The sequence below is a fragment of the Saccopteryx bilineata genome, chromosome 4 (genome assembly GCF_036850765.1).
Source record: "Saccopteryx bilineata isolate mSacBil1 chromosome 4, mSacBil1_pri_phased_curated, whole genome shotgun sequence".
Classification (NCBI taxonomy): Eukaryota; Metazoa; Chordata; class Mammalia; order Chiroptera; family Emballonuridae; genus Saccopteryx; species Saccopteryx bilineata.
Genome location: NC_089493.1, coordinates 290,045,836 through 290,072,957, shown reverse-complemented (window position 1 = coordinate 290,072,957; position 27,122 = coordinate 290,045,836). Strand labels below are relative to the sequence as shown.

The 27,122-nt window shown below is 58.9% G+C and overlaps 2 protein-coding genes across 7 annotated transcripts in view; one reads left to right on the top strand and one right to left on the bottom strand.

Annotated features, from left to right (window-relative positions):
• Window positions 1-350: 350 nt before the first annotated feature.
• Window positions 351-8,843, top strand: MPG (N-methylpurine DNA glycosylase). The gene is made up of 4 exons (XM_066275488.1): window positions 351-491; window positions 2,564-2,797; window positions 5,700-5,904; window positions 8,399-8,843. The coding sequence occupies exons 1-4, from the start codon at window positions 468-470 to the stop codon at window positions 8,773-8,775; spliced, it is 840 nt and encodes a 279-aa protein (XP_066131585.1). The 5' UTR covers window positions 351-467; the 3' UTR covers window positions 8,776-8,843.
• A 150-nt stretch (window positions 8,844-8,993) lies between these two features.
• NPRL3 (NPR3 like, GATOR1 complex subunit) overlaps window positions 8,994-27,122 on the bottom strand; it is a 46,824-nt gene continuing 28,695 nt past the window's right edge. For 3 of the 6 annotated variants that reach the window (XM_066275487.1, XM_066275482.1, XM_066275484.1), the window contains 8 exons: window positions 19,335-19,472; window positions 18,083-18,239; window positions 15,243-15,349; window positions 14,229-14,358; window positions 12,956-12,994; window positions 12,007-12,196; window positions 11,192-11,384; window positions 8,994-9,637 (listed from right to left, as the gene is read on the bottom strand). In XM_066275487.1, the coding sequence (XP_066131584.1) occupies window positions 9,472-9,637; window positions 11,192-11,384; window positions 12,007-12,196; window positions 12,956-12,994; window positions 14,229-14,358; window positions 15,243-15,349; window positions 18,083-18,239; window positions 19,335-19,472 (1,120 nt within the window). In that variant the 3' untranslated portion in view covers window positions 8,994-9,471. The remainder of the gene's footprint in view (window positions 9,638-11,191; window positions 11,385-12,006; window positions 12,197-12,955; window positions 12,995-14,228; window positions 14,359-15,242; window positions 15,350-18,082; window positions 18,240-19,334; window positions 19,473-27,122) is intronic. The other 3 variants (XM_066275483.1, XM_066275485.1, XM_066275486.1) reach the window with 2 other exon arrangements.

Below are 27,122 nucleotides of genomic sequence, written 5' to 3'. Positions count from 1 at the left end.
AGTGGGCTCTACGGTAGTGGGGGGACCAGAGAAGAGGGGCCGGGAACAGGTCAGTGGGAGAGGCATCGAGATGCGGCGACTCTCGTCCCAATCCCAGCCGCCTTCTCCCCCTTTCACACCACAGAGCCCCAGCAGTCCTGGGCCTTTGTCCAGGATGGGAGGTGGGGGGCCTGGCAAGGGGATCTCCCGGAAGCCTGGGTCCCGCGGAGCCCTCTCCGTGTGGCCCCACCCCCGTGTGGCCCCAGACTGAGAGCCCGGGCCCGCCTATGGGGCGGAGTCTGCGCCTCGCTCCCGAGGCCGCTCCACCGGGCTTCCGTCCTCCTCTGCGCAGGCGCCGGCTCCATCCCCGCCCACCCCCAACCCCGACACCCCACCAGGGGAAGAGTGGAGCTTCCGGGGTTAGCTCGTGGGTGGTCTCTGCTCCGGGCTGGTCCCAGTCCCGAAAGACGCCCCGCGGGAGCTGCGGGATGCCGGTGCGTGGCGGGACCCAGGTGAGTGCGCGCCTGGGTGAGCGCGCTTCTCGCTCCACGTGTGGCCGAGGATCAATCAGCCTTCGAAGGCGAAAATCTCACCCGGAGTCGCCCAGCCCGCAGAACACCAGTAACGTGCGCACCGCTGGCCCCCGACAGGGCCTCCGGTTCCCAGGCAAGGGCGCACCCGCGGGGTCGGGCTCCCGGCTGGGCGCCATTTGCCAGAAGTCAAGTCGAGGCCAGGTCCGAGGTCTCCGAGGAGTTCTGGGAGGAGACCCTGGCACCGACACTGGTTAGAGGCCAGCTCAGATGCCTCTGCCCAGGCGCCAGCCTCCCGTCAAAAATGACCATGGGACTGGCCTAGTCGTTACCCCTCGAGTCTGTCACAGCCATATGAATGCTCTCCCGTTCTTTACTTGTCCCTTGTTCGCCCAGGTTTTGATGAAGGGCTGATGGGTCCCTTGGAGACCCCTCCACCCAGGCCACGCCCTCTCAGCCTGGCAAGGGACTGTTGTCCCAAGTCTTGCCTGTGGGTATTTCCGGTGGAGAGTGTTTCTTCTAACGTTAGATTCGTTGAGTGCTTGCTGTGTGGCAGCCAAGTGCTTCCCTGGTTTCTCCCATTTCAGTTCCAGTGCCGATGTTGTTGGTTCTCTTACGGTAGATGAGGAAACAGTGGCGGACACCTTTGGGCATTTTCTGGGCCTTCTTACCCAGGGAACCTTCATTATTAACCAGGGCCAGGTGATGCGTGTGAGGTGCCCAGGTGGACGGTTTGAGGTAACACTCTGGGTTGCAACAGCAGGGTCACCCCATTCCTCAGCCCCCGGGTTAAACAACCATGAAGGCCTTGGAGGCAGTTTCCAATGCTAGGTCTAAATGGGGAAGCGATGCCTCTCTGAGCCCAGTCCCTGGACTGCCATAGGAGTGTCCCAGCACCCAGGTGGGCCAAGGCAGAGACCCACGTGACCCGAGTGCTATGGGGCAGACCAGGGGCCAAACTCGAGGTGAGAGCGGGGGCTGCAGCGTCCCAGAGTCTGGTCCCGTGGTGGGTGCTGACAGACGGGCTGGACTGCAAAGACGGTCACGTCAGTGTCCGTTCTCAGCAGACTGGCGGTCTCCACTTGACATGGGATGTCAGCGCTTATGATAAAAATAATGGGTCTGTCACATGCTAAGGAGACATGGGTACTTAGCATAGTGACGCTCAACCCTTGAGGATGGTGCTTCCAGGCCCTGATGCTTGCCTGTTCCCGTTATCTCCCCCTGTTCCCTTTATCTCCCCCTGAAGATCAGCTGTCCCTAGAACAGCACAGGGCAGGTGCTCAGGTTTCAGGGTGGGGGTGGGGCAGGTAAGAGGCAGAAAGTGTGTGTTGGGGGTGTCTCAGCAGGTCCTCCTCATCCCTCAGGAGAACTCACCTTCGCCCTACTTGCTCCTGATCATTCTGACACCCTGGGTCCTGAGGCAGAGGATAGCTGGGGACTCACTAGGGGGTCATGTGCTTAGAGTGGGGCCAAGCAGATGGTCAGCCTGGTCCTTACCCACCTGTGTGTGAGAGGTCATTCTGAGGTGGGGTCTGTCACAGTGGATGTGTCCACGGGGGCTGGGGGGGTCGATGTGACCCACAATTCATTCCTCCAAGTCCTGGTTAAGGTCAAGCGCAAAGGGCAGGTTTCCAGAAACAAGCTCAGAAGTTCATCTGGGATCCATGTGCTAAATGGGAATCGGAAGATAGCAGCCCTCTTGTCCCAGGCTCAGGTGCTACTGTCCCCTTCCTGGGCCTTGCAGCCCTTTGCCACCGAGTTGTATATCTCCTGCATGTGGTGGGCATGTGAAGCAGAATGGTTACCCTGTCGCTGCTGCCACCAGCCTTTCCTCACATGCACTCATTTTCTGAGGCCTCCTGGGGCCCGCTTGTACCCAAGGGGCTGAGGACATCTGGTCTGGCATTCTGTTTGCACAGAGTGGGTCCCTCATTTTCCAGATGGAAAACTGAGGCAGGCAGTCAAATGTGGTCCTGATGCTCTGCGAGTCTGACGTCACCGCACAGTCCTCTGCCCTCTCCTGGTCAGAGGCTTTGTCTTTCTCATTCCAGCTTTCCCGCAAACTGGGGCAAAGAAAGCAGCGACCTTTGGAGACAGAGCAGCATCAGAGCCTACCAGATGAAGCCCACACACCTTTCCCCAAGGTGCCCCGCCGGGGTCGGCCCACGACCCTGAGCCCCCAGCGCAGTATCTATTTCTCAAGCCCAAAGGATCACGCTGCTCGACTGGGATTAGACTTTTTCGACCAGCCTGCAATCCCCCTGGCCCAGGCGTTTCTGGGACAGGTAATGACGTAGTGACGCGGCCTCTGCTGAGGTGGTCATCGCCGTGCAACGTCTGGGCCCCAGACCTCTGACTGCAGAGCACACATCCCTGACTCGGACCTGTTTTGTGCACACTTGTTCCTAGATAGCTTCACCTCAGTGGTTGGGGCCGGGATCCGTTGGGAAAGGCGCTGAGGTGGTTAGTGGTGTTTGCCCTCAGTGGAGGCAGGGGAGCCCGTGTCTGCCTGCGTGCTCTGGGCACTGGGGACATTAGCCTGCCTTCTCACCTGATATTGCCCTTGGGAGAGCTTGTTTTCTTTTTTTCTTTTTCTGTTTTTTGTATTTTTTTTTTTTTGTTTTTTTATTCATTCATTTTAGAGAGAGGAGGCAGAGACAGAGAGAGAGAGAGAGAGAAAGGGGGAGGAGCAGAAAGCATAAACTCCTATATGTGCCTTGACCAGGCAAGCCCGGGGTTTTGAACCGGCGACCTTAGCACTCCAGGTCGATGCTTTACCCCACTGTACCACCACAGGTCAGGCTGTTTTTTTAAATGAGAGGAGGGGTGATAGTGAAACTCCTGCATGAGCCCCGACTGGGATCCACCCGGCAACCCGTCTTTAGCCAACACTTGAAACAACCGAGCTATCCTCAGCACCTGGGGCCAACACTTGAACTAGTCAAGCCACTGGCTGTGAGGGGAAGAGAAAGAGGGGGAGAAGGAGGGGAAGAGAAGCAGATGGTTGCTTCTTGTGTGCCCTGACTGGGAATCAAACCCTGCATGTCCATACACGGGGCTAACACTCATCTACTGAGCCAACCGGGCAGGGCCATAGCTTGTATTTTTCTCTTTTTCTTTTATTGTTATTTTTGGGGGGATGGAGAGGCAGGTTCCCTTCATGTGCTGGCCCCAGTATTGGTGAGAAGGTAACTTTGCCTACCCTGACCCCTGATACAGTTAGTGCACCTCTGTTGCGCATCTGAACGTTTAACAGTAACAGCATTGGCCACATGAGAGTGGCGGCCATGGCCCGCAGACTGCCCAGTGGCAGGGTTGCTGTCAGGGTCCTCTTGCTGGACCACTGGAAACAGACCTTCTTATCACAGCCATTTCACACTCTGGCCATGGCTGGGCTGCAAAGCGGCACTACTGAATTCACACACTGTCCTCTCAGGGGGCTTTCCGTCACACTGCCTCCTCCCCGGGTACCCCTGAACTTCCTCGCTCAGGCTGGGGCAGGGCAATGTGATAGCCTCTTTCCCACCGCAGCAGTTCATGGTGCTGGTGCTGGCTCCCCGGGAGCCCCTCCAGGCCCAGGGTCTGGACTGGGAAGCAGGCATTGTGCAGGGCGCGCGTGCCAGCAACGGCGGCATTAGCCACATCTGTCTGGAGCACCATCTCTGTGCCGTTACTGGGGGTCAAACTCCAGGCCTGTTTTTCTGGTCCTCTTAGAGGTTCCACAGCTTACCTTGTGTCATTTCAGGAGGCTGCCTCCAGGTTAAAATGGCCAAGGTAAGTCAGTTTCTGTGACTGATAGAAAAATTAGTGCCAGGAGTTGGGCGCGGAGAGGAATAGGCCCTCAAACGTGGGCCAGGGGAGTGTAACCCAGAGTGGGACTCGGTGGGTCAGGACCAGATCTGTGCCCATGAGAGTGCTTCAGCTGCAAGGGCCAACAGATCCTTCTAGAAGAACCCTAAATAATGAGGGTTTATGATCTCACATAATGGGAGAGGGGAGTCCCAGCATCAGGTCAGGGGCCCAAGGACCTCAGGATGTCACAATTTCCCCATAGGCCGCCATCGTGCCTGCTTGAGCCCGAGGGTGGACAGGGTGGGATCCAGCAGAGAAGGGGGTACTTTGCTCTGTGTCCCTTTGGTCAGGGAGACAGCCTCCCCAGGGATGTCCTTGCTGACCCCTTGGCCAGGCTTGGGCATTCCTCTACAGGTCATTGCAAGGAGCAGTGAGTTGCCATGACACCCAGACCATTCTCCCGTCACCCTCTTGGCTGGGAAGAGGGCTCCCTTCCCCAGGACCCTCCACCGGCAAAGGGGAGAGATGTCTGTAAGGAGCATGGAAGGCAGCCAACATCTGCTACCTGGAAATTTTATCAGAGTGGAAAAATCAAACAGAAAACAATGACAGCAAGAAAAGGACCACGAGAAGCTCCTCTACAGAAGGGTACCTGGTCCCCAAATCGGCCTCCTGGAGGTGTGGGACCATGGAGAGTGGCGCTAATGGGGGACGCCCCGTGGAGCTCCTGGAAAGATGCAAGTTGGGCCTCAGAGATGGAACAGGGCCTTCCTTCCCGTTGGTGTGCCCTCCACACTGCCCTGCCCTTTCCCAGGGCGCTGTCCCAGCCAGCCACAGCTAGGCTGATCCTGGCCTCTGCCCACACACCGCATTTCTAGTGGAGCCAGATACAGCCCAGGCCATAGGGGGCAGCTGGTCCTGCTGCTCAGAACGGCCTTTCAGAGCTGGTGGGTGGGAGCTGAGGGTGCCATCCTTTGTGTTGAGGTCAAAGAGGGAGTGCCACAGGCTCTGGAGCAGCGGTTCTCAACCTGTGGGTCGTGACCCCGGCGGGGGTCGGACGACCAAAACACAGGGGTCGCCTAAAGCCATCGGAAAACCCACTGCCCTGCCCCAGCCTGAGCGAGGAAGTTCAGGGGTACCCGGGGAGGAGGCAGTGTGACGGAAAGCCCCTTGAGAGGACAGTGTGTGAATTCAGTAGTGCCGCTTTGCAGCCCAGCCATGGCCAGAGTATGAAATGGCTGTGATAAGGTCTGTTTCCAGTGGTCCAGCAAGACGGGACGGGCAAGTGGCTGGCCCTGGTGTGTCCTGAGCTGGGGAGGCAAGGTTCAGACTATGGACTGTCAGGTGGAGGAGACCCATCCCTTCCTGCCCTGAGCTGACACCGGCTGCCTGCAGGTCTTGGTCCGGCAACTGGACGACGGCACAGAGCTCCGTGGCCGCATTGTGGAGACTGAGGCATACTTGGGGCCGGAGGATGAAGCTGCCCACTCGAGGGGTGGCCGGCAGACCCCCCGCAACCGTGGGATGTTCATGAAGCCGGGGACCCTGTACGTGTACCTCATCTATGGCATGTACTTCTGCATGAATGTCTCCAGCCAAGGTGAGCACTGCTGGGGGCCGGAGCAGGAAGCCTGGGCACAGGCCCCTCAGCTGGCAGCTGGGAGACAGACCCCTGCGGGGACCAGGGTGGGGCACATGCTTGAGTGGAAGACGCCATTGCTGGTCTAGGTCAGGGTTTCAGGAGCTCTGGCTGTTCTCACAGAGGGGCAGGGGGCCTGTGAAATACAGAGGTCATGGGCTGACCTGAACACTGGCAGACAGGTTCCCTGAGGCCACCGCTGGTCCCAGAGCTCAGAGCTGGCATCACCGCTAGCCCAGACTCATGAGGGGGCTGACTGCAGGGAAAGGAGGGAGGAATCTATTTTAGTTGAGTCGGAGCCTTGCCTGGCAGCCAGCTATGGAGTCTGAATCAGCTGTTCTCAGCTGGGGGTGCTTCGGCCACCCTGGGGGAACGTTAGACAATGTCTGGGGGCCTTTCTGGTCATCACAGCTGCTGGGACGGTACTGAACAGCTCATGATGGACAGGAAACCATCCACTCCAAATGTCAGCAGAGCAGGGAGGTGCTGCTCTGGTGCCCCCAGGAAGACCCACACACCTCATGGGACCTTGGGGGGCAGCCTCCCTCCTTTGTGAGCAAGTGGCTGTTTTCTGGTGGCCGGTCCTCTGAAGAGCCCACGGCACCATTCTGTTGGAGCCACTGCTGATTAGGAGCCGGTCTGCCCATCCCACTCCGACCAGCCAGTCCTGGCATCCATCTGCCAAGCCTCTTGCTGGTCCCAAGATATGCGAATGCCTGAGGCGGCCAGTGCGGGCATGGGTTGTTACCCTGGAAGCCAGACATGTTTGCTGAATGATTCTGGGGTGTGGGAGCTGTGATGGCCCAGAGAGGACAGCGGGGCATGTTCAGTGCCAGGGCTGCAGGGGCAGAGGGGTGGGGGAACCCGTGCCTGGCCCAGTAAAAGGTGTTAGTGAAACTGAGTGACCAGATGTCAGAGGATGCTGGGGACCACCCCACACAGCCCTGTTATCATCCTGGAGAGCTTATTTTGGTCCTCGAGCATTTCTTTGGCAACAGCCAACCTCCTCCTGTGTGAGGCGGGGCTGAATTCAGATAAGGAGACTAAGTCCAGCGGTGCCTGGGCTGTGGTCAGCAAGGGGGCCAGGCCAGGGCTTCTGAGGTCAGACAGGCAGACATGGGAGGTGGCGATTACTTTCTAGACACATGACCCAAGATGCCCTAGTTTAAGGGGGAAGGAAACCCATGGGTACAGTCAGGGTCACAGGTTATCCAGGTGCATCAGGGAGAGGGGAGGCCGTGTCCATGATCCCTGCCCACCCGCCTGTGTGGACGCGCTGCAGGAAGGACCAGGAGAGCAGGCAGGGGAGATTGTGGAGGCCAAGCAGGTGAGGCGGTGCCGGCAGAGGGGCAGGAGTGGGATCGGAGGCTCGGTGGGGAAGCCAGGGCGTTGAGACTTCATGTCAGGATGCAGGACTAGGGACTGCTCCAGGAGACGGCCTGGTGGGGCGGTGACAGATGGCATAGGTTGCTCCTTCCACCCCCCCTGGGGGCCTGGGGAGACAGTGGGGGACATGTGACATCCACAGCTCAGGGTGGACACGGAGCCGTGAGGCTGGTGGGCTGGGAAAGGCCCAGAGGGGCTGGAACTTTGTTTCTACTGAAGTGTATCTTGAGGTCCTATGAAAGTGGCTGATTAAAAGTGTCTGGTCACAAAAACCCCACTTGCCAGCTGCTGGCTGGGCAGGAGGGTGTGGCTGCTATGTCCACGCAGGGCCAGCTTCCAGGTGCTGCTGAGGCCCAAGAGTGGGGATCGGCCTGGCCACACCTCAGGCTGAGCCTGACTCCCAGGTGGAAGGGTAGGTGTGAGTTGGGAGAGCTGGTGTCCCAGGATTGTGGCTCCTTGGCCAGACTTCAGATAACCACTGCCCCCAGCAGTGCAGGGCCAAGGGAATTTGGACAAACGTGTCGTCTTGGGCCCAGGGTGTCAGTTTACTGTCTGGCCACCGAAGCAGCCTGGGCTGGTGGGGTAGTGCTGGGCCAGCAGAGATCCCAAGGGAGGCGAGGGGTCCTGTTGGCAGGCACTTCCGCCCTGCTGGTCTCCCCACCGCGTCATGGGATGGGCGCACCCAGTACCCTCTGCATACTGGTAGCTGCTCTGAGCCCACCTCCTGCTTGCCCAGTATACACTCAGTGGGGAGAGGCAGATGGGGGATCCTGGGGCAGAGCAGGGGTCTGGGCTAGGCCCAAAGCTTTCTGCCTCAGCTTCCTGGTGGGGTGACCATGCCCAGAGGTTTCCTTTACAGGCCTCAGCACTGCTGCTGATCACCAAACCAGAGGTGGCCAGCGGGAGGCCCCAGCCAGGGCCCCGGGGTGTGGGTGTGCAGGAGGAGGGGCAGGCAGGGTCTGCACAGTGAATGAGGACAGGAGTGCTCAGGAAGGCAGCTGCGTAGTCCCTGCCGCACTGGTTGTGCCCTGGGGTAGGGAGGACCAACTGCCCGCTGTCTGTCCCACAGGGGATGGCGCGTGTGTCCTGCTCCGAGCGCTGGAGCCCCTGGGGGGCCTGGAGACCATGCGGCAGCTTCGCAGCACCTACCGGAAAGGCAAGACCAGCCGAGCCCTCAAAGACCGTGAGCTCTGCAGTGGCCCCTCCAAACTCTGCCAGGCCCTGGCCATTGACAAGAGCTTTGACCAGCGGGACCTGACCAAGGACAAGGCCGTGTGGCTAGAGCACAGCCCCTCGTGGCCCAGGGAGTTGGCTGTGGTGGCCGCAGCCCGAGTGGGCATTGGCAGCGCAGGAGAGTGGGCCCAGAAGCCTCTGCGCTTCTACGTCCAGGGCAGCCCCTGGGTCAGTGTGGTAGACAGAGTGGCCGAGCAGGACGCACGGGTCTGAGCAAGGGTCTGCTCCTGACAGGCTTTTTAATTGTTTACAAACCAAATAAATGCTTCCTTTCTAGAAAATATGTGTCTTGTGTCTCAGCCAGAACCGCCCTCAGTGATCAGCTCTTCCCCCAGGAAGGGGACATCGGGCCCTGTGTATGCAGCAGGGTGGCAGAGAGCTGGGCCAGCACAGACACTTCTTCCCTCAGGCCCGATGGAGGTACCCCCCACCCCCGTGAGGGAGGACTGGGAGCGCCAGTGCCGACCCACCCGCAAGGGGCAGCCAAGTACGCACCAGGGACCAGCCCAGGCCCGTGCTTCAGGCAGCCAAGGGGAGTGGACGGCGTGGCCATGAACCTCCTGAAGGCTAACAGGGCTCTGGTGACGGCCAGGCCGTGCTAGGCCCACAAAATGGACCAGGCACTCTGCCCTTGGTCTTGGAGGAGCCAGGAACACAGGCAGGATTGGGGGCAAGGACAGGGAAACGGGGGACAGGTGCAGGCCCCGCCCACCTCAGAGCCTCGCCTTCTCAGCTCAGACACCCGATGGTTTGAGGACTGCATCGGAGAGAATGCCGAGGGCAGCAGCCCCATTGGGCAGCTGAACTGGCCTGAAGTGAGGCCTCAGAGCTGAGGACTCAGGCCAGGCAGTAGGGAGGGAGCCCTGGGGTGGGGAGATGCTGGTGCCCTCACCCTCTGCAGCGCCTGCCTCACGTAAGCAGTGCCTGAAAGACAGCGATGACGGGGTCTTCGTGGGTGGCCACCACCAGCACGCTGCGGAACTTGTCGAAGAGCATGAGCAGCTGGGAGCGCCTGGTGTTCTCATTGTACATGATCTCCTCCAGGTGGTGGCGGCCCCGGAAGTACTGCAGCAGCCTGGGGGGGAGCACAGTGCCTGCTGGCCTGTGCTCACAGCCATGGAGCAGCCACAGCCCACAGCAGAGCTGGCGGGGGGCCGGGGGGTCTCAGGCCCAGGGAAGCAGCCACCCACGCCCCCCCAACAGGAGCAAGTAAGTGTCCTGGACCCACTTCCCACCAGTCCCCTGAAGTGGGGCCACAGGGACACATGGCTGTTGAAACCCTGAAGCCCATCTGAGCCTGCAGGCCACACCCACCCTCAGCATTCTGGCGTGGGTGGGGTCGCACGGGGGACAGGTCTGCTAGAGGTGTCTCTTTTTCATGATACTGTGGCAGCGAGCCCCAAGTAGCTCTGCATCCAAATGGGTCACTGTTCCAGGCGGCATCTGCAGCTGGGGCTGAACCCATGCCTGGGCCAGCTGCTTAAAGAGCTGCCTGGTCCTGGCCTGTGGCACAGTGGACGGAGTGTCATCCTGGAGTGCCAAGGCTGCCATTTCAACCCTGGGGTCACTGGCTGGATCCTGAGGGAACTAGCTAGATCCTGAGGTCACGGCATCGACTCCAAAGTTGCTGGTTTGAGTCCCAGTATGAAAAGCAATCAATGGGCCCTGGCTCTTTGTGGTAGAGTGTCAACCCGACATGTAAATGTCCCCGGTTCGATTCCTGGTTAGGGCACACAGGAGAAGCGCCCATCTGCTTCTCTACCCTTCCCCTTCTCTCTCTTTTTCTTTTTCTCTGCTCTTGCAGCCATGGCTCAACTGGAGTGAGTTGGTCCCAGGCACTGAGCCAGGCACTGAGGATGGCTCCATGGCCTCCGCCTCAGGCGCTAGAATGGCTCTGGTTGCAACAGAGTGACACCCCAGATGGGCAGAGCATCGCCCCCTGGTGGGTATGCTGGGTGGATCCCGGTCAGGGTGCATGCAGGACTGTGTGCCTCCCCTCCTCTCAATAAATAAAAAAAATTTTTTTTTTAAATCAATGAGTGCACAACTAAGTGCAACAGGTTGATGCTTCTCTCTCTCCTTTCTCCTCACACACTCTTTCTCTCCCCCTTCCCCTCACTCTCCCTCTCAAAAAAAAAAAAAAAAGCTGCCTGGCATGTGGTTCTTAACAGGGGCTCAGGTCCTGACAGCCTGACCGGTTACAGAAAACCATATATCTACATGCCTCCTTAGTCACAGGTAGGTGTGGCAAAGTCTATGTCACCTATGATGGGGGGGGGGTCACCTGTGATGTGGAGATCTGGGTCCCCTGACTCCCAGGCCGAGTCCTGGGAAAATCCCTGCCATGCCCCATGAGACTGAGGAGTTGCTGCTGCTTCCGGAGTGACAAGAAATGCTCAGGAAGTGCTGGAGAGTTACAGGACAGAGGCTCCCGACCCGGTGTGTCAGCAACGACAGCGCCTCACACCGGCACACACAGGCACCAGGAGGCACATCCGAGTGCATGGGACACCCCTTGACCATGAGAGCCACCTGTTACCCATGGACTCAGGCTGGGTTGTTGGGTATGTCCCGTCCCTCTGTCCCGACCCCAGCCCTGGCCCCAGCCCAGCAGGCCCCTAGCCCCCACCTGGCAAACATGCGGAGGTCCTCGGGGTTCTGGGCCGCGGGCACACTGAGGATGGCCGCCCGCTCGTGCTCCGACAGGCTGGCCAGCAGGCTCTCTGTCATCCTCCTGTTGAGCGGCGAGTCCCCACTGGGGAGCAGCTCTGCACTGGAGGTGTCCATGCTGGGGCTGGTCAGGGTCATGTCGTCGCTGCTGGCTGTGATGGGCACGGGTCAGAGCGCGGCTGGGCCCCAAGGACTCCCCTCCCACCCCATACGGATGACAGGGAGCACTGGGCAGGCCAGGTCCTAACAGAGCCTAAAGCCCACGGCCAGGCCTCAGCCTGGGGAGGTGCTGCCCACCAAGCCTCCCAGCCCCTCCTCTTCCCCAAGCCTAGGGAACTGGGGCTTGAAAATGCGCTGCTGCCTTGGGGGTCATGCTTGGCCACAATGGCTCTTTCAAGGAGGGACCATGACAGTAACTGTCTCCTCACAGGCCCTGGGGTACAAGGTTTCAATTGTCCTCCCAGTGATGGGTGACAGGGCAGGCTGGGAAAGGCTGCTCCTGACTTGAGCAAGCCCCTGCTCAAGAACCCAAAGGTACAGCCTCCTTCTCAGAACCACGGAGGGCAGGGCAGTGGGGGAGGGGTCTCCTGTCCCCCTTTCAGGAAGGCTGTGTGCATGAGGCCCCGCTGCTCACACGAGAGACAGGCGTGTGCACGTACGGCCACGTGAAGGTCGCTCACCACTCCCAGCAGAGCCCTGCTTGGACCTCCCGGCCACCACTCCCAAGCCCCCAGGTGCTCCCCCCAGAGAGATGCCCTGGGAGGGGACTCCTACTTGGGGAGCCGAAGCTGAGGGCATTGGGGGTGCTGAGGCTGCGGCCGCCGACCCTGGTGGTGAAGGGGACCTCGTCCTCGCGTGGGCGAGGCTCGTCCTGGCTGGGCGAGGCCATCAGGCAGACGTAGGTGTGCAGCTGGACCAGGAGCCTGTGCTGCAGCATCCACACCACCATCTGGATGAGCTGGGTCTGTGGGACAGGCGGCATAAGGCCTGGGCCCTAGGGGAGGCTGCCCGCCCCCGCTGCCCCGTTCCCTCCCTGCTGGGACTGGGGGGCCACGGCCTAAGACATCGCCCCCAGTCACCCTGGAAATCAGGCAGGGGGTGCCCGAGCTCCAGAGCCCCGCCTTCGGGCAGGAAGGCCCCTGCTCAGGAAGGAGCTGTGAGCCGCCGGCTGGTCTGCAAGCCCAACCGCTCCAGGGACAGCAGCATAGCCGGGAGAGCCGCGGGCCTCACCTGCACTTCTCCCACCATGCACCTGGGCTACCCTCGGGCCTGGCCTTGCCCAGACCGGAGGAGCAGGACCTGTGATGTGGGAGCACACGTGCCCCTGCTCGGAGCTGCCCCTCTGCCCTGTCTCCCCCAGTCCACTGGGCCCTGCCATTGAGCCCACCACCACCCGGAGCTGGGTCTGGGACCCCGCCCTGTGGCCTGGATGCTGTTCAGAAAGAGGCTGCGGGTGGCCGCCCCGAGAGCAGAGCCCTCTCTTCAGGTCAGCCCGAAAGCCTGCCCACGGCCGGGGACCCTGCTGAGCGGGCGGTCCCCAGGGCCTGGCTTCCACCCCTCGCCCACAAAGCTAGCACCTGACCAGGAGCAGCGAGGAGCCCTGCGCGGGCAGAACGCCAGGACTGGTGAGTAGGAAAATGCATGCAGGTGGTGGCCGTGTTCTCAGATACATACACTACTTGCTCATCTTTGGGGGGTCCCCTCCTGGGAGGGGCTCGCTTACCAGGCATGGAAATAGGGGTGTACCATGGGCATGTATGACCTGGTCAAACCAAATAAAATTGAAAAGGATTGTAAAATAAACTTAAAATTCAATTAACAAATAAACCAGAGGCTCCATAAGCACCGAAGAGCATCTTCCAGACCGGAAGCAGGAGGGGAGAGGCCGGCAGCCTCCCCCAGGGACTGTGCAGCCGGAAACCAGCTCCATCCAGGCCCCTGACAAGGCGTGAAGGCGTGAGGCTGCCCCTCAGGCAGGGCCTGAAAAACCCACCCACCTTCCAGACCATCAGGAAGTTTCTGTTGGGGAGGGGCAGGCACAGATGCAAAATGTGTCTTTCTTTCGGCTGGCATGAGCTGGCACGGTTCCTGGAGGCCAAGGCTCCATGAAAGACGGCATTTAGAGCTCCGTCTCACTCCGCATCTAAATGAACCGAGGAACCAGGATCGCCTTCTCATTCACAATTTGACAAAGAAAACGGCTTGCTTCAAGAAACTGGTTTTGCCTAACACATCCGCTTATTAAAGCAAAGACTTTACTTCTGAAGGCAAAACTTGGACAGTACCCAGCCGCATCTCCGACACCTGTCCCATCTGGTCCTGCCCAGAGCCGGGCATTCGGGGGAGGGGAAGATCCAGGCCACACTCAGCCCTGCCACAGCCCCGGACAGAACTCACCGTCCACTCCACATGCCTCACATCTCCCGGGAGCCCCTCCACCTGCCCCTCGCCCTGGCCCAGATCCACTGGGGGGTCCCAGCCTAGCATAGCCTCTCCGGGTCCTCCTGGATGAGATTCTGGGTACCAGTGAGCCTAGACCCAGGGACCACCTGGATCATGATGGGAGGGAAAAGCAGGGCAAGCCCAGGCCAAGTGAAAACAACACTACCTCTCATCCTCCGTGTGTGGGACCCAGGCCCAGAAGCGGGCACCAGGTGGCTCTGCCCCCCCCCCCCAGGGAAGATCAGCACCCTGCTGACTGGGGCTCTGACTGCGGTTCTAACCCTGACAACAGCCTACTGCAGCCGGGTGGGCTCCAGGGGGTGGAGGCTGGAGGGTCCGGGACTGTCTGTCCACACGCTGGGTCACTGGCCAAGCACGTGCAGGCGGCCGGGCTGGGAGCCAGTTTCACTTTCCCCGGTAGGGCTGTGCACCCTACACAGCAAGGCCCTGCCCTCCCGCCACCAGAGCTGAGGGAGCCGCAGCACTGAGGGCCCCGGACCAGAACCCCAGGCTGGGTGTGCGGTTCCTGGGCTCCCCCAGCTCTGACAACTCACCTCTTGCACAGGGGGTGCGAGGGGGTTCCTGAACTCTGACAAGGAGACGGGTAAGGAGAACTTGGCGAGGACAGATGGCAGGTCATGCGACGGGAACTGGAGTGAGAACTGCTCCGCGAGCGGGGAGTACCTGGGAGAGGGAGGCGGTGTCTACGGGCCCCGCAGCCTCCCCAGCAGGCTTCCCAGCCCCCGTGCCCAGGCCCTGAGCCTGCGCCGGGCAGCCAGGAAGTGCAGCAGGGAAGGCAGGGCACAGTGGGCCCTATGAGACAAGACCCCAGTTGCTTTTCCTCGAGGGGCAGCAGAAGCCACGGGCACAGGCTGCCCCACAACCCCTCTGAGCGACTAAGTCAAGGCCAAGGCTCCTGACCTCCCAGCAGGCACCCCCCCCCCCGAGTTCACTGGCTGTAGACATGGCAGACGCAGGCCCTCCTGGAGGCTGCAGGTGCCGGGGGAGCACAGGCCCAGGGAGCGCCACAGGGTGCTGGGCCAGGCGAGACCTGGGACCTGGGTACAGCAGAGGCCAGGTATGTGGTCCCAGGGAAGGCCTGGCTGACCTGCGGAGCACCCCCAGGAAGGCCCTGCCAGCCACACGCCCTCCATTCCAGGGCCCTGGGCTCTGGCAGACAGTGGTACCCCCCATCCCGGGGCCCTGGGTTCTGGCAGACAGCGGTACCCCCCATCCCGGGGCCCTGGGCCCTGCCAGCCACACGCCCCCCATCCCGGGGCCCTGGGCTCTGGCAGACAACGGTACCCCCCTCCCATTCAGGGCCCTGGGCTCTGGCAGACAGCGGTACCCCCCCATTCCGGGGCCCTGGGCCCTGGCAGACAGCGGTAACCCCCCCCATTCGGGGCCCTGGGCCCTGGCAGACAGCGGTACCCCCCTCCCATTTGGGGCCCTGGGCCCTGGCAGACAGCGGTACTCCCCCATTCAGGGGCCCTGGGCCCTGGCAGACAGCAGTACCCCCCCATCCCATTCGGGGCCCTGGGCCCTGGCAGACAGACAGCGGTACGCACAGACACACGCTGGCATTGGGAGAGAGCATGTAGACGTTGTTCTCGCACAGCGGGTAGATGATGATGGCCTTGCCCCAGTACACCAGGTGAGCTGCAAGCTGGAAGACCTGCAGGGAGAGGGTCCGGCGGGACAGTGCCGGGAGGCTGACCCACTGTGGCTTCCGCCCCGACAGCCCAGCCTCCCCAGGGTGCCTGGCACAGCTAGCACACACCGTTCTCTGTGCTCAGAGCAACAAGCCTTTTTATCACTGGTCCCCGTACAGGGACTGTCATTTCCCACCAGGACTCTGTGCATCACTGGGTCAGGTCAGCTGGGCAAGGGGCTTGGCTGGACATTCTGGCAGTGGCCGGCTCCCCACCTCCACCAGGACTCTGGCATGGGGATGAGTTTCCACGTGATACTAGATGTGGGTCACTGAACTGCCCTCTACCCCAGGCACCCACCCCTGTGTGCCCCAGAATCCTGGAGAACATCCCACTGCCCTGCTCTCCTGGACCCTTGGACATCAGGATGGGCCACAGAAAGACCAAAATGGCAGAAATCCCCTCCAGCCTCACAATGGGAGGCCAGGTCTGAGAACACAGCACCACCTCGCTTCAGGGAGAGAGGGGACTGGGCATTCTGGCTTCTGCATCACCCTCGGCAGGCACTGCCCCGGCGGGCCCGCTGCCCCTCCTCACCACTGAGATCCTCCAAGGGGACGAGTCACCCCTAACTGCATGCAATGCCTATGGCACTGCTGAAGAAACCCGTGCTTCACCTTGGCACATGGGCCCTCCGGTGGTGCCACCCCCTTGAGCACAACAGAAACTTCAGTTCTATCCCTGACCCTCTTCTCTGCCATCCCAAGTCCCACTGACCACAACCTTTCCCCGGTGGTCTCCACCTCCCGCCTCCCGGCAGCCAGAGCGCCATTCCAGAGTCCAGATGTCTAAAGTCACTGTCACGTGGCTGGGCACAGGTATCGGCAGAACAGCTCTGTCCAGAGACTCTAAGGAAGACTGCCCTCTGCCTCGGCCAGCTGCAGCGCTCCTTGGCACATGGCCACAGAGCGGGCACACTCCCTCTGGCTCCCTTACAAGAGTCCTTGTGACTATACTGGGCCCACCCAGAGGATACAGGACATTGCCCCATCTCAAGATCCTTAATCACACCTGCGAAGTCCCACACAAGGTCACTTTCACAGGTCCTGTGGATCAGAATGTGGAGGCCTGTGGGCATTGTTCAGTTAATGTAGTGTGATCCTAATTTTGTTATTCAAAACCAATGAGAAAAACCTAGAGAAATCTACAGTGTTTACGTCTGGGATATTGGATTGTGGGGACTTTCTCTTTGTGTCTGTCATTTGTGGGCTACTTAAACTTTTATAAGAAAGAACATATTAATTCTATCATGACCAAAAAATCTGAACACATTTACTTGTAGATTTAAAATCACTGGTGATGGTCACACCTGACGCTGACACGGACCCGCACTGGGCCACCCACTGTGGGAAGCAGGCGTCCCAGACATTGGTGAGGTCCGTCCCCAGGCCTGGGCCCAGGGGCTGCCGTACAACCAGCCAGTAGTGGGTATGCAAGGGAACTAAAACAGTCTCCCCACGACAAGGCCAGGAGGGAAGCTAAGGGGACATCATCAAAGCTGTGTCTTTGTCCGAGGAGACTGACAGCAAGGTGAGGCATGGCGTCCAGACAGACTTCATGCCGGGCAGCCTCAGTGGACAGTGAAGGGTCAGCATCTTGTAAAGCTTGAGATGGGAACTGCCGTTAGCCACTACTGCTCAGGATACAAACTCGGCAGTGCATATTTAAGGTGCTGTGAAGGCAGGCAGGACATGGTCCTCACTGGAGCCCACGGGAAATACCAAGGCAGAATCCCACAAATGTTCTCAACAGGGGGCAGACAAAGGTCATAGGTACAGATGAGGGAAGGCCCAATTCTGGATGACAGAATCCAAAATGACTGCTCTGGGAAAACCCGGCCTGAGAGTCAGGCCAGTTGGACAAGCTTCTCTGCCGCCCTTCATGGGCCCCAGGGGGCCAGCCTCTTCCTGGGCTCCTCCTCCCCAGCCCAGCCCGAGCAAGCTGCCGCCCACTGGCCTTTGCAGGAACCACATGTGGGTGAGACAGACTCTGCTGCCCTCTGGTGGCCACATGGTGCCCACTGTCACCAGCACCTGAGGGGCCCCTGCCCCTGGCCTACAATTTCTTGCTGTGCTTTTCCTCACCTCCTGACCCCTGCCCAGGCTCCAATCAGACCCACAACCAGGCTGAGGGGCCCTCCTCCAATCAGAAAGGGCAGCCCGCAAGCACACGGTGCAGCCAGGAGCTGGCAGCCTGCACAGAACGCCCACCCTCGGAGGGTGGTCAAGGCCCTGAAGTTAGGTCCCAGCTGTGCGTGTGGGCAGAGCCACACTGTGTCCTGCTCTCCCTACTCCCACCTCAAGGATGCAGTCCTGCTTTCTCATGTGGCCACACTGCCCTGCTTCAGCCCGGCACGCCACCCTGCCCTGGCATCCTGTCTGCCCAGCTCCGGAGGGCCTTGCTGCTCCCTGCTGCAGCCTGACCACCCTCAGAAAGGAAGTCAGTCAGCCCTGCAGCTAGTTCACAGGCCAAGCCTGAATCCAAGCCTGACTCAGCTTCCAGAACCTCCAGCCGGGCCCAGAACTGCCTGTCACCAGCTCGTCTGGACGTCTGGCCATCAGCAGCCTGCTCTCCTGACACCCCAGCACCTCCCAGCTTCAAACAAGGGTCACCGGCTGTGATGTGCCCGGCCCCTCCTCCCGCCCGCCTTCCCCACCACGGTGGCCCCCAGACCGGACCGGACCACAGAGCACTACCTGCAGCAAGGCCAGGTCCGCGTCCTGGGCCAGCTGCTGCAGGTTCTTCACGGCAGACGTGGTCTTGATCACGCGCACCAGGGCCGGGGAGCAGTCGAGCGGCAGCTCAGCCAGTAGGGCCTTCTCGTCACTGAGCAGCAGCAGGGCATGGTACGGGCTGTGGGGCGGTCGGCCAGCAGGACGAGTGAGCCACAGGCCCCCGCACCGGCTGTGCACCTGGAATAGAGGTGCAGCGGGGGCCTGCAGGCACTGAGCAGCAGCAGGGCATGGTACGGGCTGTGGGGCAGTCGGACAGCAGGACGGGTGAGCCACAGGCTCCTGCACCGGCTGTGCACCTGGAATACAGAGGTGCAGCGGGCGCCTGCAGGCACTGAGCCTCGGAGAGCGGAGACCACGGGAGGAATTAGACACAAGGGCCGTGCTCTGTCCAGCGTCCTTTAAACATCTGCAAGGATTACTGTCGCTTTCAGAAAAAAAAACAAATCAGAACAAAACTGAGGAAGGTCTGATGACCTGACTCCATCTCCCACCTCTGGGATGGCCCAGCAAACATTTGTTGATTGAAAAAAAATGAATGAATCTTTCCTAAGGAAAGAGTCCCAAATATGGAAAAGGAAGACCGTGGCTGCGACTAGGAACAGAACTGTGTGAAAGTACACTTAGCAGGGGAGGCAGGAGGGCAGGCGCGGACTCGGAGCAGACTGGGGGTGGAGGGAATGAAGCAGTGCTCTGCTTCTGTCTTCTTCCCAATTTCCGTAATTTGCTCAGATTTCTTTTTTTAGTTAAAAAACATTTAAGGAACTGGGGACTTGGTTGGGGGCGGAGACTAGAGGAAATTGGGTTCAGCTCTTTCTTTGCAGGAAATTAGCCAAATTAAGAAAGAGAGATCCCACACGTTCAGATTCAAATGCCAGACCAGTGAGCAACACCATGCGGGGACATCCCTCCGGAGGAGGTGCGTCTCCCACCCCGCCCAACACAGGTCCGACCCCACAGGACAAGGACTAAGGGCGAAGACCTCAGCCTGGGGCCTCAGGCACCCAGGCAGTGCCCAGAGGCCCAGGGGGAAGAGGGACTGGTCACTTCTATACAAAACCAGACACAAAAACGTGTGTTTTTACTTCTGTAAACGGAAGAGCCCTATTTGCCAGCTTCTGTGGCAGAAGAGGAACAGAACTTTTGGAACAAAGTACGTGGTGAAACTTCAGCGGAGAGAAGGGGACCCAGGGAGTGCGCTCAGGCCGGCACTCACCGGATGGCCTTCAGGCTCCGCTCGATGGCCTCGGGGGGGATGAGGCTGGCAGCAGCATAGTGGATCTTGTGCGGCAGGCAGAAGCTCACCTCCAGCCAGCTGTTGATGTGCAGCCGCACCACGCCAGACGTACACAAGCTGCAGACAGCACACTCCATCACTGTGGGAGCCACCGTCCACTGACACAGCAGTGCCTACCCAGACACAGCTCACACCAAACCCTGCTGAGGGCTTCGACCCAGTACAGGACTCCTGCTGGTCGGGAGAAACTACCAGTGCAAAACAAACCTCCGTGGCAAGAAAGTATCTTTGCAGACCTCAGCAGGTGAAGAGAAGAAAGTGTGTTTGGAACACACACACAAACTGTATTTCTGGGCAGTCCTCCTGGACTCCAGTCCAGCCAGAGCGTGAGGGCCGGAGGGAAGCTTGACCTCCTGCCCAGAGGCTCAGTGCGCCGGGGGCTCTCGTGCCTCTTCCTGCACACCTGACGGGGCCCATCACAGGTGGGCAGCCCGGCCGGGCCCGGCCTATCTCCCAGAGGAGAAGGGTGGGGGTGCCAAGCGTCTCAGGATGTCCTGTCAGGCAGGGCACACAGCCTCCAGACGCCAGCAGCGCCCCACAGCGCCACAGCCACTATCCAAACCAGCCTTGGTGAAAACAATTTCACTCTTCCAGGTGCTTGGGTCCTGCTCAGGCCAAACACGGCAACTCTGTCCCTGACCCCTCATTCCTCTCATGCCCACCTCAAACCATTAGCAAATCCTTTTTTTCTTTTTAGCGAGAGAGAGAGACAGGAAGGGAGAGAGATGAGAAGCATCACCTTATAGCTGTGGCACTTTACTTGTTCATTGATTGTTTTCTCTATGTGCCTGGGCTGGGGCGTGGGGGGGGGGCTCCAGCTGAGCCAGTGACCATGGGGTCATGTCTATGATCCCATGTTCAAGCCGGTGACCCTGTGCTCAAGCTGGTGAGCCTGCTCGCAAGCCAACAACCTCGGGGTTTCGAACCTGGGTTCACAGTGTCCCAGGCCGACGCTCGAGCCACTGAGCCACTGCCTGGTCAGTCCCATTAGCAAATCCTTGTGACACATGCAGGGACCTACAAAGTCCAGACCTTCTCAGCACTGGCCCCCGCTGCCCACCCTCCTCCACAGACCCCCATGGCTCCCATCTCAGCTGTCCCAGCCAGGACCCCAAAATGCCAGCAGCAGTGCGTGACCTGTCCACATTTCTCTGACCTTGCTTGCTACCCAGGCAGGTCCAGCTACAGCAGGACCTGCTGCTCTCTGGGCCCTTGTCCTGGCCCTTGACCACAAGTCCCCCTCCAGGTGCCCCAGCTCCTTCCCTCCTTCAGGTTTCAACTCAAGTGCCACCTCCTCAGTGAGGTGGACCCTGACGCCGGCCCCAGATCCACAGGCCATCTGACTGCTGCTCGCTTGTCACATGTGTCCTGAGCGCCTGACCATAGGACACAACTACTTGTCTGCTGGTTAATGCTGTTTCCTCAACCAGAACTCAGCCATGAGGTCGGGTCCTGTGTTTTGTTCACTGCTCACGGTATGGTGGCTCAGTGTGGGACACTTGGGGGCACTGGGCAGTTCATAAATGGAGCAAGGAAAGGGCCCGGGGAATGTGTCTCTGGCTCTGGCGGACTCTCAGAAGCCCTTGCCCAGAAAGCGGGCTCCTGGCAGCTCCGGATGGCTGCATACTCCCCGCACTGGGGAACCACATTGAAAGGGGCCGTTTCCAGCAGGAGCTTCTGAAACTGCCCACAGAGAAGCTCTCTGACCTCCGCCCCACGGCCTGGCTGCCCGCCCCTGCGCTCAGTGCAGAGGAGGAGAAACTCCTGGCGCTGACCCGTCCTGTGCCCCCGTGAAAGCCCGGCCTGCCGTGCCCCAGCCAGGTTAAGCGGTGCCCTTCACACCACATTCCAACCCTGACAACTGTTCCCAGGTGGCGGGATGGGCCCCGGTGCCCACATCGGCTGAGTGTGGGGCAGGCCAGAGGCTGCGGAGGCTTGCCGGGAGCTGGCTCGTCGCCCAGGCCTCAGCCTGCTCTTGGGGGCAGCCAAGTGCGCGGTGTTGGGAGCAGCCCTGGGGCCCTCACTCCCACGTCCACAAGCTGTTCTTCCAGTCTCTCCCCTCGAGTCTCAAGCAGCAAACCTGGACCCCAAGCTTCTCCCCACAGGCCCACTGGAGGGCCGACAGAATCTGTGGTCAGCAGTGTCAAATGCAAAAGTAAGTCTGGATTCTCTCAAGCAGGGAATGGCAACGGGGAGAGAAAACAGTGGGAGGAACAGAGCACATCTCTCATCTCAACTACTCCTAGGACTCCTGCCAAACTGCCCCAGAGCTCCCAAACACCGTCTCCGCCCTGCCTCGAAGGCACTGGGAACATCCATGCCACTCCCCCAGGATTTCAATGCCACCTCGGAGTCCTGGCTGCAGGTGACGGGGTGGGGGCTGTGGCTATGGCTGTGGCTGCAGCTGAGGCTGCAAGGGAAGGTCTGGGCTGCTGGCAGCACAGTCCTGCAGGGTGGAGCCTACGAATAGGTCTGATGAGTGTCATCATTTAGGGAAGAGATGCAGGGTCTTTCCCCAAGGTCCCAGAGGAGGACTCCACTCTTGCCTCCTCCAGAACTGAGTGTTAAACAAGTACATCTAAGCAGATGAAGGATCCCATAGCCTTGCCCATCCCTGGCTGCAGGTTTCTGCTGGATGAATACCAAACCCTGAGAAACGGCCCAGCCCCTTAAGGAATCAAAGCTCACACCATGAGGGCTGCCCAGGAGACCCAGTTAGTCGCTCCACTTGATTACAGGAGCAGTATTTATGCTCTCGGTATCCATATACAGAAGAGAAATAAGGCCCTGGTTGGTGGCTCAGTGGATAGAGCATTAGCCCAGCATATGAACATCCTGGGTTCGATTCCTGGTCAAGGTACACAGGAGAAGCGACCATCTGCTTCTCTCCCTGCCCCTCTCCACTTTCTCTCCCTCTTCCCCTCCTGTAGCCAGTGGCTCGATTGTGGCCCCAGGCACTGAGGATGGCTCTGTTGGACTGCACCAGCCTCAGGTGCTAAAAACAGTTGGCATCCAAGCATCGGCCCCAGTCAGGGCGGCCGGATGGATCCTGGTCAGGGCACATGTGGAAGCCTGCCTCACTATCCCCTCCTCTCACTTAAAAAAAAAGGAAGAAGAGGCCCTGGTCGGTTGGCTCAGCGGTAGAGCGTCGGCCTAGCGTGCGGAGGACCCGGGTTCGATTCCCGGCCAGGGCACATAGGACAAGCGCCCATTTGCTTCTCCACCCCTCCGCCGCGCCTTCCTTTCTGTCTCTCTCTTCCCCTCCCGCAGCCAAGGCTCCATTGGAGCAAAGATGGCCCAGGCGCTGGGGATGGCTCTGTGGCCTCTGCCCCAGGCGCTAGAGTGGCTCTGGTCGCAACATGGCGACGCCCAGGATGGGCAGAGCATCGCCCCCTGGTGGGCAGAGCGTCGCCCCTGGTGGGCGTGCCGGGTGGATCCCGGTCGGGCGCATGCGGGAGTCTGTCTGACTGTCTCTCCCTGTTTCCAGCTTCAGAAAAATGCAAAAAAAAAAAAAAAAAAAAAAAAAAAAAAAAAAAAAAAAAAAAAAAAAAAAAAAAGAAGAAGAAAAGCAGCACAGTGAAAACCAGGGGCTGTCGGCAGAATGAAATGCCCAGGCTCCCGTTTCACTTCACACCTGGTCAGAAAGGCTGGTCAACTGAAAATGAAAGCCTTTCTATTTTTGAGTTATCCTCTTTCATATATGGCTCAGAGTAGCTGTTTGAACACCACAGAATCAGAATTAAAGAGACTCCTATCGTTTTGAAGGTAGCTGGTTTTGATCCACCCAGGTGCCCAGTGGTGCCGTGTGCAAACTGCCAACGACCAGTCATGTGCTGAGGCTCCGAGCACTGGTTCAGGCTCCTGGGATAAAACTTACAGCTCTACATCTGGGGGGCTCTGACTCAGCAGGGCTGGGAAAGCAAGTTGTATGAAACATGAGGAGCTGGAGAGAGCTGCAGGAAAAGGGACAGCAGGAGGGTGCCGGGGTGTGCGTGGTGGGGCAGATGTTCGGGGCTTGGGGCGGGCCTCGTGAAGAGACAGCAGCAAGTGCCCGATCTAGGTGCAAGGGAAGTGAATGAGGCCCAGGTAGCATGTCCACACGTCAGCTGTCCCCGGAGCCCTGCCATACTATCTGGTGTACAGGGGCATGAGGTCCTCTCCTTGGGCTGGGGGGACATGCCCATGTTGATTTCCTGGTTTCCATGTGAATGTTTCTGCACTTCTCCAAGCATCTGCTCACCTGTCAGAACCCTTCCCCTGGAGAACTCGGCACCAAGGCTGGTGCCTCTGTACAAACAGTGTGGACCCCCAGCAGCGTCCCATACAGCCAGCCACAGGCCCCAGAGTCCCTGGAAAGCCCTGAGCGAGTCAGGGGGAGGGGGAATGGCCCTCAAGCTCCCAGAGAAGCCCTGTAAACCCCTCACGTCAAGAGGTGAACTAGGAATTGCACTGAAACCTGGGAAGAGGAGGAAGAGGAAGGTTTGTGCCTGTTGGTAAAGTACAGTTTTAAGACATGAGCCTGACCAGGTTGTGGTGCAGTGGATAGAGCGCTGGACTGGGATGCGGAGGACCCAGGTTTGAAACCCTGAGGTCACTGGATTGAAGCCCAAAGTCGATGGCTTGAGCCCTAGGTCACTGCTTAAGCAAGGGGTCACTGCAACTACGAGTTGATGCTTCTCATCTCTCTCCCTTCCTGACTGTCCCTGTCTTTCTCTTTGTCTCAAAAAAAAAAAAAAAGACCTGACTAGCAGAGTAGGGGTTTGGGCCCTCAAAGGTTCCTAGTACGCTGTACTTCTCTTTGTAGGGCAGTTAATGGTTTGATCTGGAAGCACTGGGGGGGAAACGCTGTCCCGTGTGAGGCTTATCCAGCCCCTCACATGGCTCTGGGCCAGAAGGGGGAGCCAACCCCTGTCTGCAGCGAGAGATAGCCACCCGCGCCCAGAGCCCGGCCTGACTGTGCACGAGGCCGAGTGCTGCCTGACACGTGCTCTTATCTTCCCCCACAGCCCAGGCAGAAACGCTCACCACTCAGCCCATCACCCTAGACCTTAGCACCTGAGGAAGAACTTCAGTTCCCAGCCTTTGGCTAAAAACTGAAACGTATTTTGGTCACCCTTCTTCCCACCCTCGGCCAGAGGCCTTCCGAGCCGGCCCTGCACCCTGGTCCCTTTGCTCTCCGGCAGCCAGTGAAATGCTGCCCCCGATCCCAGAGGTCTGGCGGGGCTCCAAAAGGCCCGCCTCGAAATGCCATCTGAAGTTTCTATGCAGATACACTTTATGGAAATAGAGACGGCGTCCCCGGGTACTCGTGGAGATGTCTGCGGACCCCTGTCCACTCTGGGCAGGCCGCCGTGCGAGGCAGGGAGGAGCAGCCGCAGACTCCCCACCATCACCACTGCCCAGCCGGCCCTGGACAGCCTCCTGGACCCCCCGCCCCAGGCCCTGGTAACTACAGAGAGCCAGTCTACAAACGCTTCTTCACACGACAGACTCCACATCGACGTGACTCCGATCTGCTCTTCCTTTCGACCATGCGTGGACGAGCTGTGCTTCTCCACATGGCGAGCACAAGGGCTACGTTATGGAAAAGTGAAGGGGTGTCCCTGACCTTGTGGGAGACCCAACCTGACAGCCACTCAGATGAGTGGGCCGTTATCACTGAGGGAACCAAGTTCCAAAGGAAGACAAAGGTGCTAGAACAGTGGGGTGGCCTCCCAAGGGGTTCATACTACCAGCCTATATGCACAGAGCACAGGGCGACCAGGCCATACCATAGCCTAGGTTTTAATTAAATCATCAAAGCCAGCCCTGGCCAGTTGGCTCAGCATTTGTGCATCAATTCAGCATGTGGAAGTCCTGGGTTTGATTCCCAGTCAGGGCACACAGGAGAGGCAACCATCTGCTTCTCCCCCCCCCCCCCTTCTCTCTCTCTCACTCTCTTTCCCCTTCCCACAATAATGGCTTGATTGATTCAAGCATACTGGCCCCAGGTGCTGAGGATGGCTCCTTGAGCCTCCATCTCAGGTACTAAAAATAGCTCAGTAGTGAGCATGGTCCCAGATGGGCAGAGCATCAGCCCCAGACGAGCTTTACCGGGTAGATCCCAGTCGGGGCGCATGCAGGATATCTCCCTTCCTCTCACTTAAAAAAAAAACGAAACAAATAAAAAACCCACCAAATCCAGAACAATTCCTTTGAAAAGTTCCACCCCACTCTCCAACATGAAGTCTCCCAGCCTCCTGTCTCCCGCTTCTGCTGTGAGAGAACCTGTCCCAGGGTCTTCAGGAAGTCACTATCAGCGTCCTATGTCATCTCATCAGTAATGGACACTCAGTCTCTCCCTTGGTGGGGGCCAGCAAGGCCAGACCCTGAGGCCAACACCGACCCGGTGGGACACGGTCAGAGGGAAGGCCACAGGCCAGAGAGGCTCCCGAACAGTCACCGAGCCACTGCCGCAGCCAGGCTGGGACGGTACAGAAGTGGATACAACTGCCCATGGCTTCCCTGGGGATGGACCCAGGACCAGTACTGATTAGGGTGGGTTCTGGGAACAGGGTAGGATGGCGGTTCGCCTGGAGGAAGTTCTTTCCTGAGCCGAACAGCAAGCCTGAGTTAGAGGAAGGAAGCTAAGTGCTGGACAGGAGATCCTGGGAGCTGTCTTGTCAAAAACCGACTCCTGTCCTTCTTCAAACTGATGCCCACTAGGGGGCACTGGCTGCCTCGTCTCTGAGCTGCAGCGGGCCCTCAGACACACAACTCAGGATCTCATCCCCCTAGCTGCCCAGTACCGTCCAAACGTAAGAAATCACAGTCCATTCTTTCTTTAGGAATATTAAGTCTGTTTCTGGTTTGATTTTTATTTAAGTCCAAGTTAGCCTGAATTTTGCTGTAGTCTAATCCTCGCTGAGATCACTTCTTGGCCTTTTGGCTAAGATCAAGTCCCAGCTGAGGCATGAAAATGGCCATTCAGATAAGGGGACAGTTTCCCAGGAAGGGGTTTCTGATACCAGTCAACCCAAGACCAGAGGGCAGTTACTCTTTCACTGCAGAGAACATCAATGTGATCACAGGGGATGGAAAGACAGGGGCAGCTTTACAGGCCAAAATCCCATTCTGGGTCAAGTTCTCCAGAGCGGGAAGGACCAGAAACCAAAGCAATCACTCAGCAAGGACTGTTTCAGGCTGCTATGATGTTCTCTAACACCCAGAAGCCACACCCACAGGTCGCCAAAATAAAGACAAAGGAAACACACAAGCTGCCCTCACAAAGGACAAATGTTCCTCTTTTATAAAGGCACCTACACCTCCCAACAGAAGAACGAGCCAGGGATCTGCACAGAGAGCTAACAGAACACAGGATAGTTTAAACATGGGAAGCTATACTGAGTTATCAAGCTGTATTCACTACACTGGTTAAAACCGAAAAGCTCACGGAGACCCAGTATTGACAGGCATCCCACGTGTTGCCGGTGGGAGTGCAGACGGAGGCACAAACCCACAGAGGAAAAGGCATGTTACCTGTTTGGCCCAGCAGTTCCACTTTTAGACATTTCTGTTGTGCATATGTGGGTACATGTGCAAAATAACACACGCATGCGGATGCGCAGCATGTCCTACAGCCGCCAGAGGTGTAACCAACTAAATGCCCAAGGGAGGGGCTAGCTAACATACGGCAAAAAAAATCAATGAACTAAAGTGCCACAACTA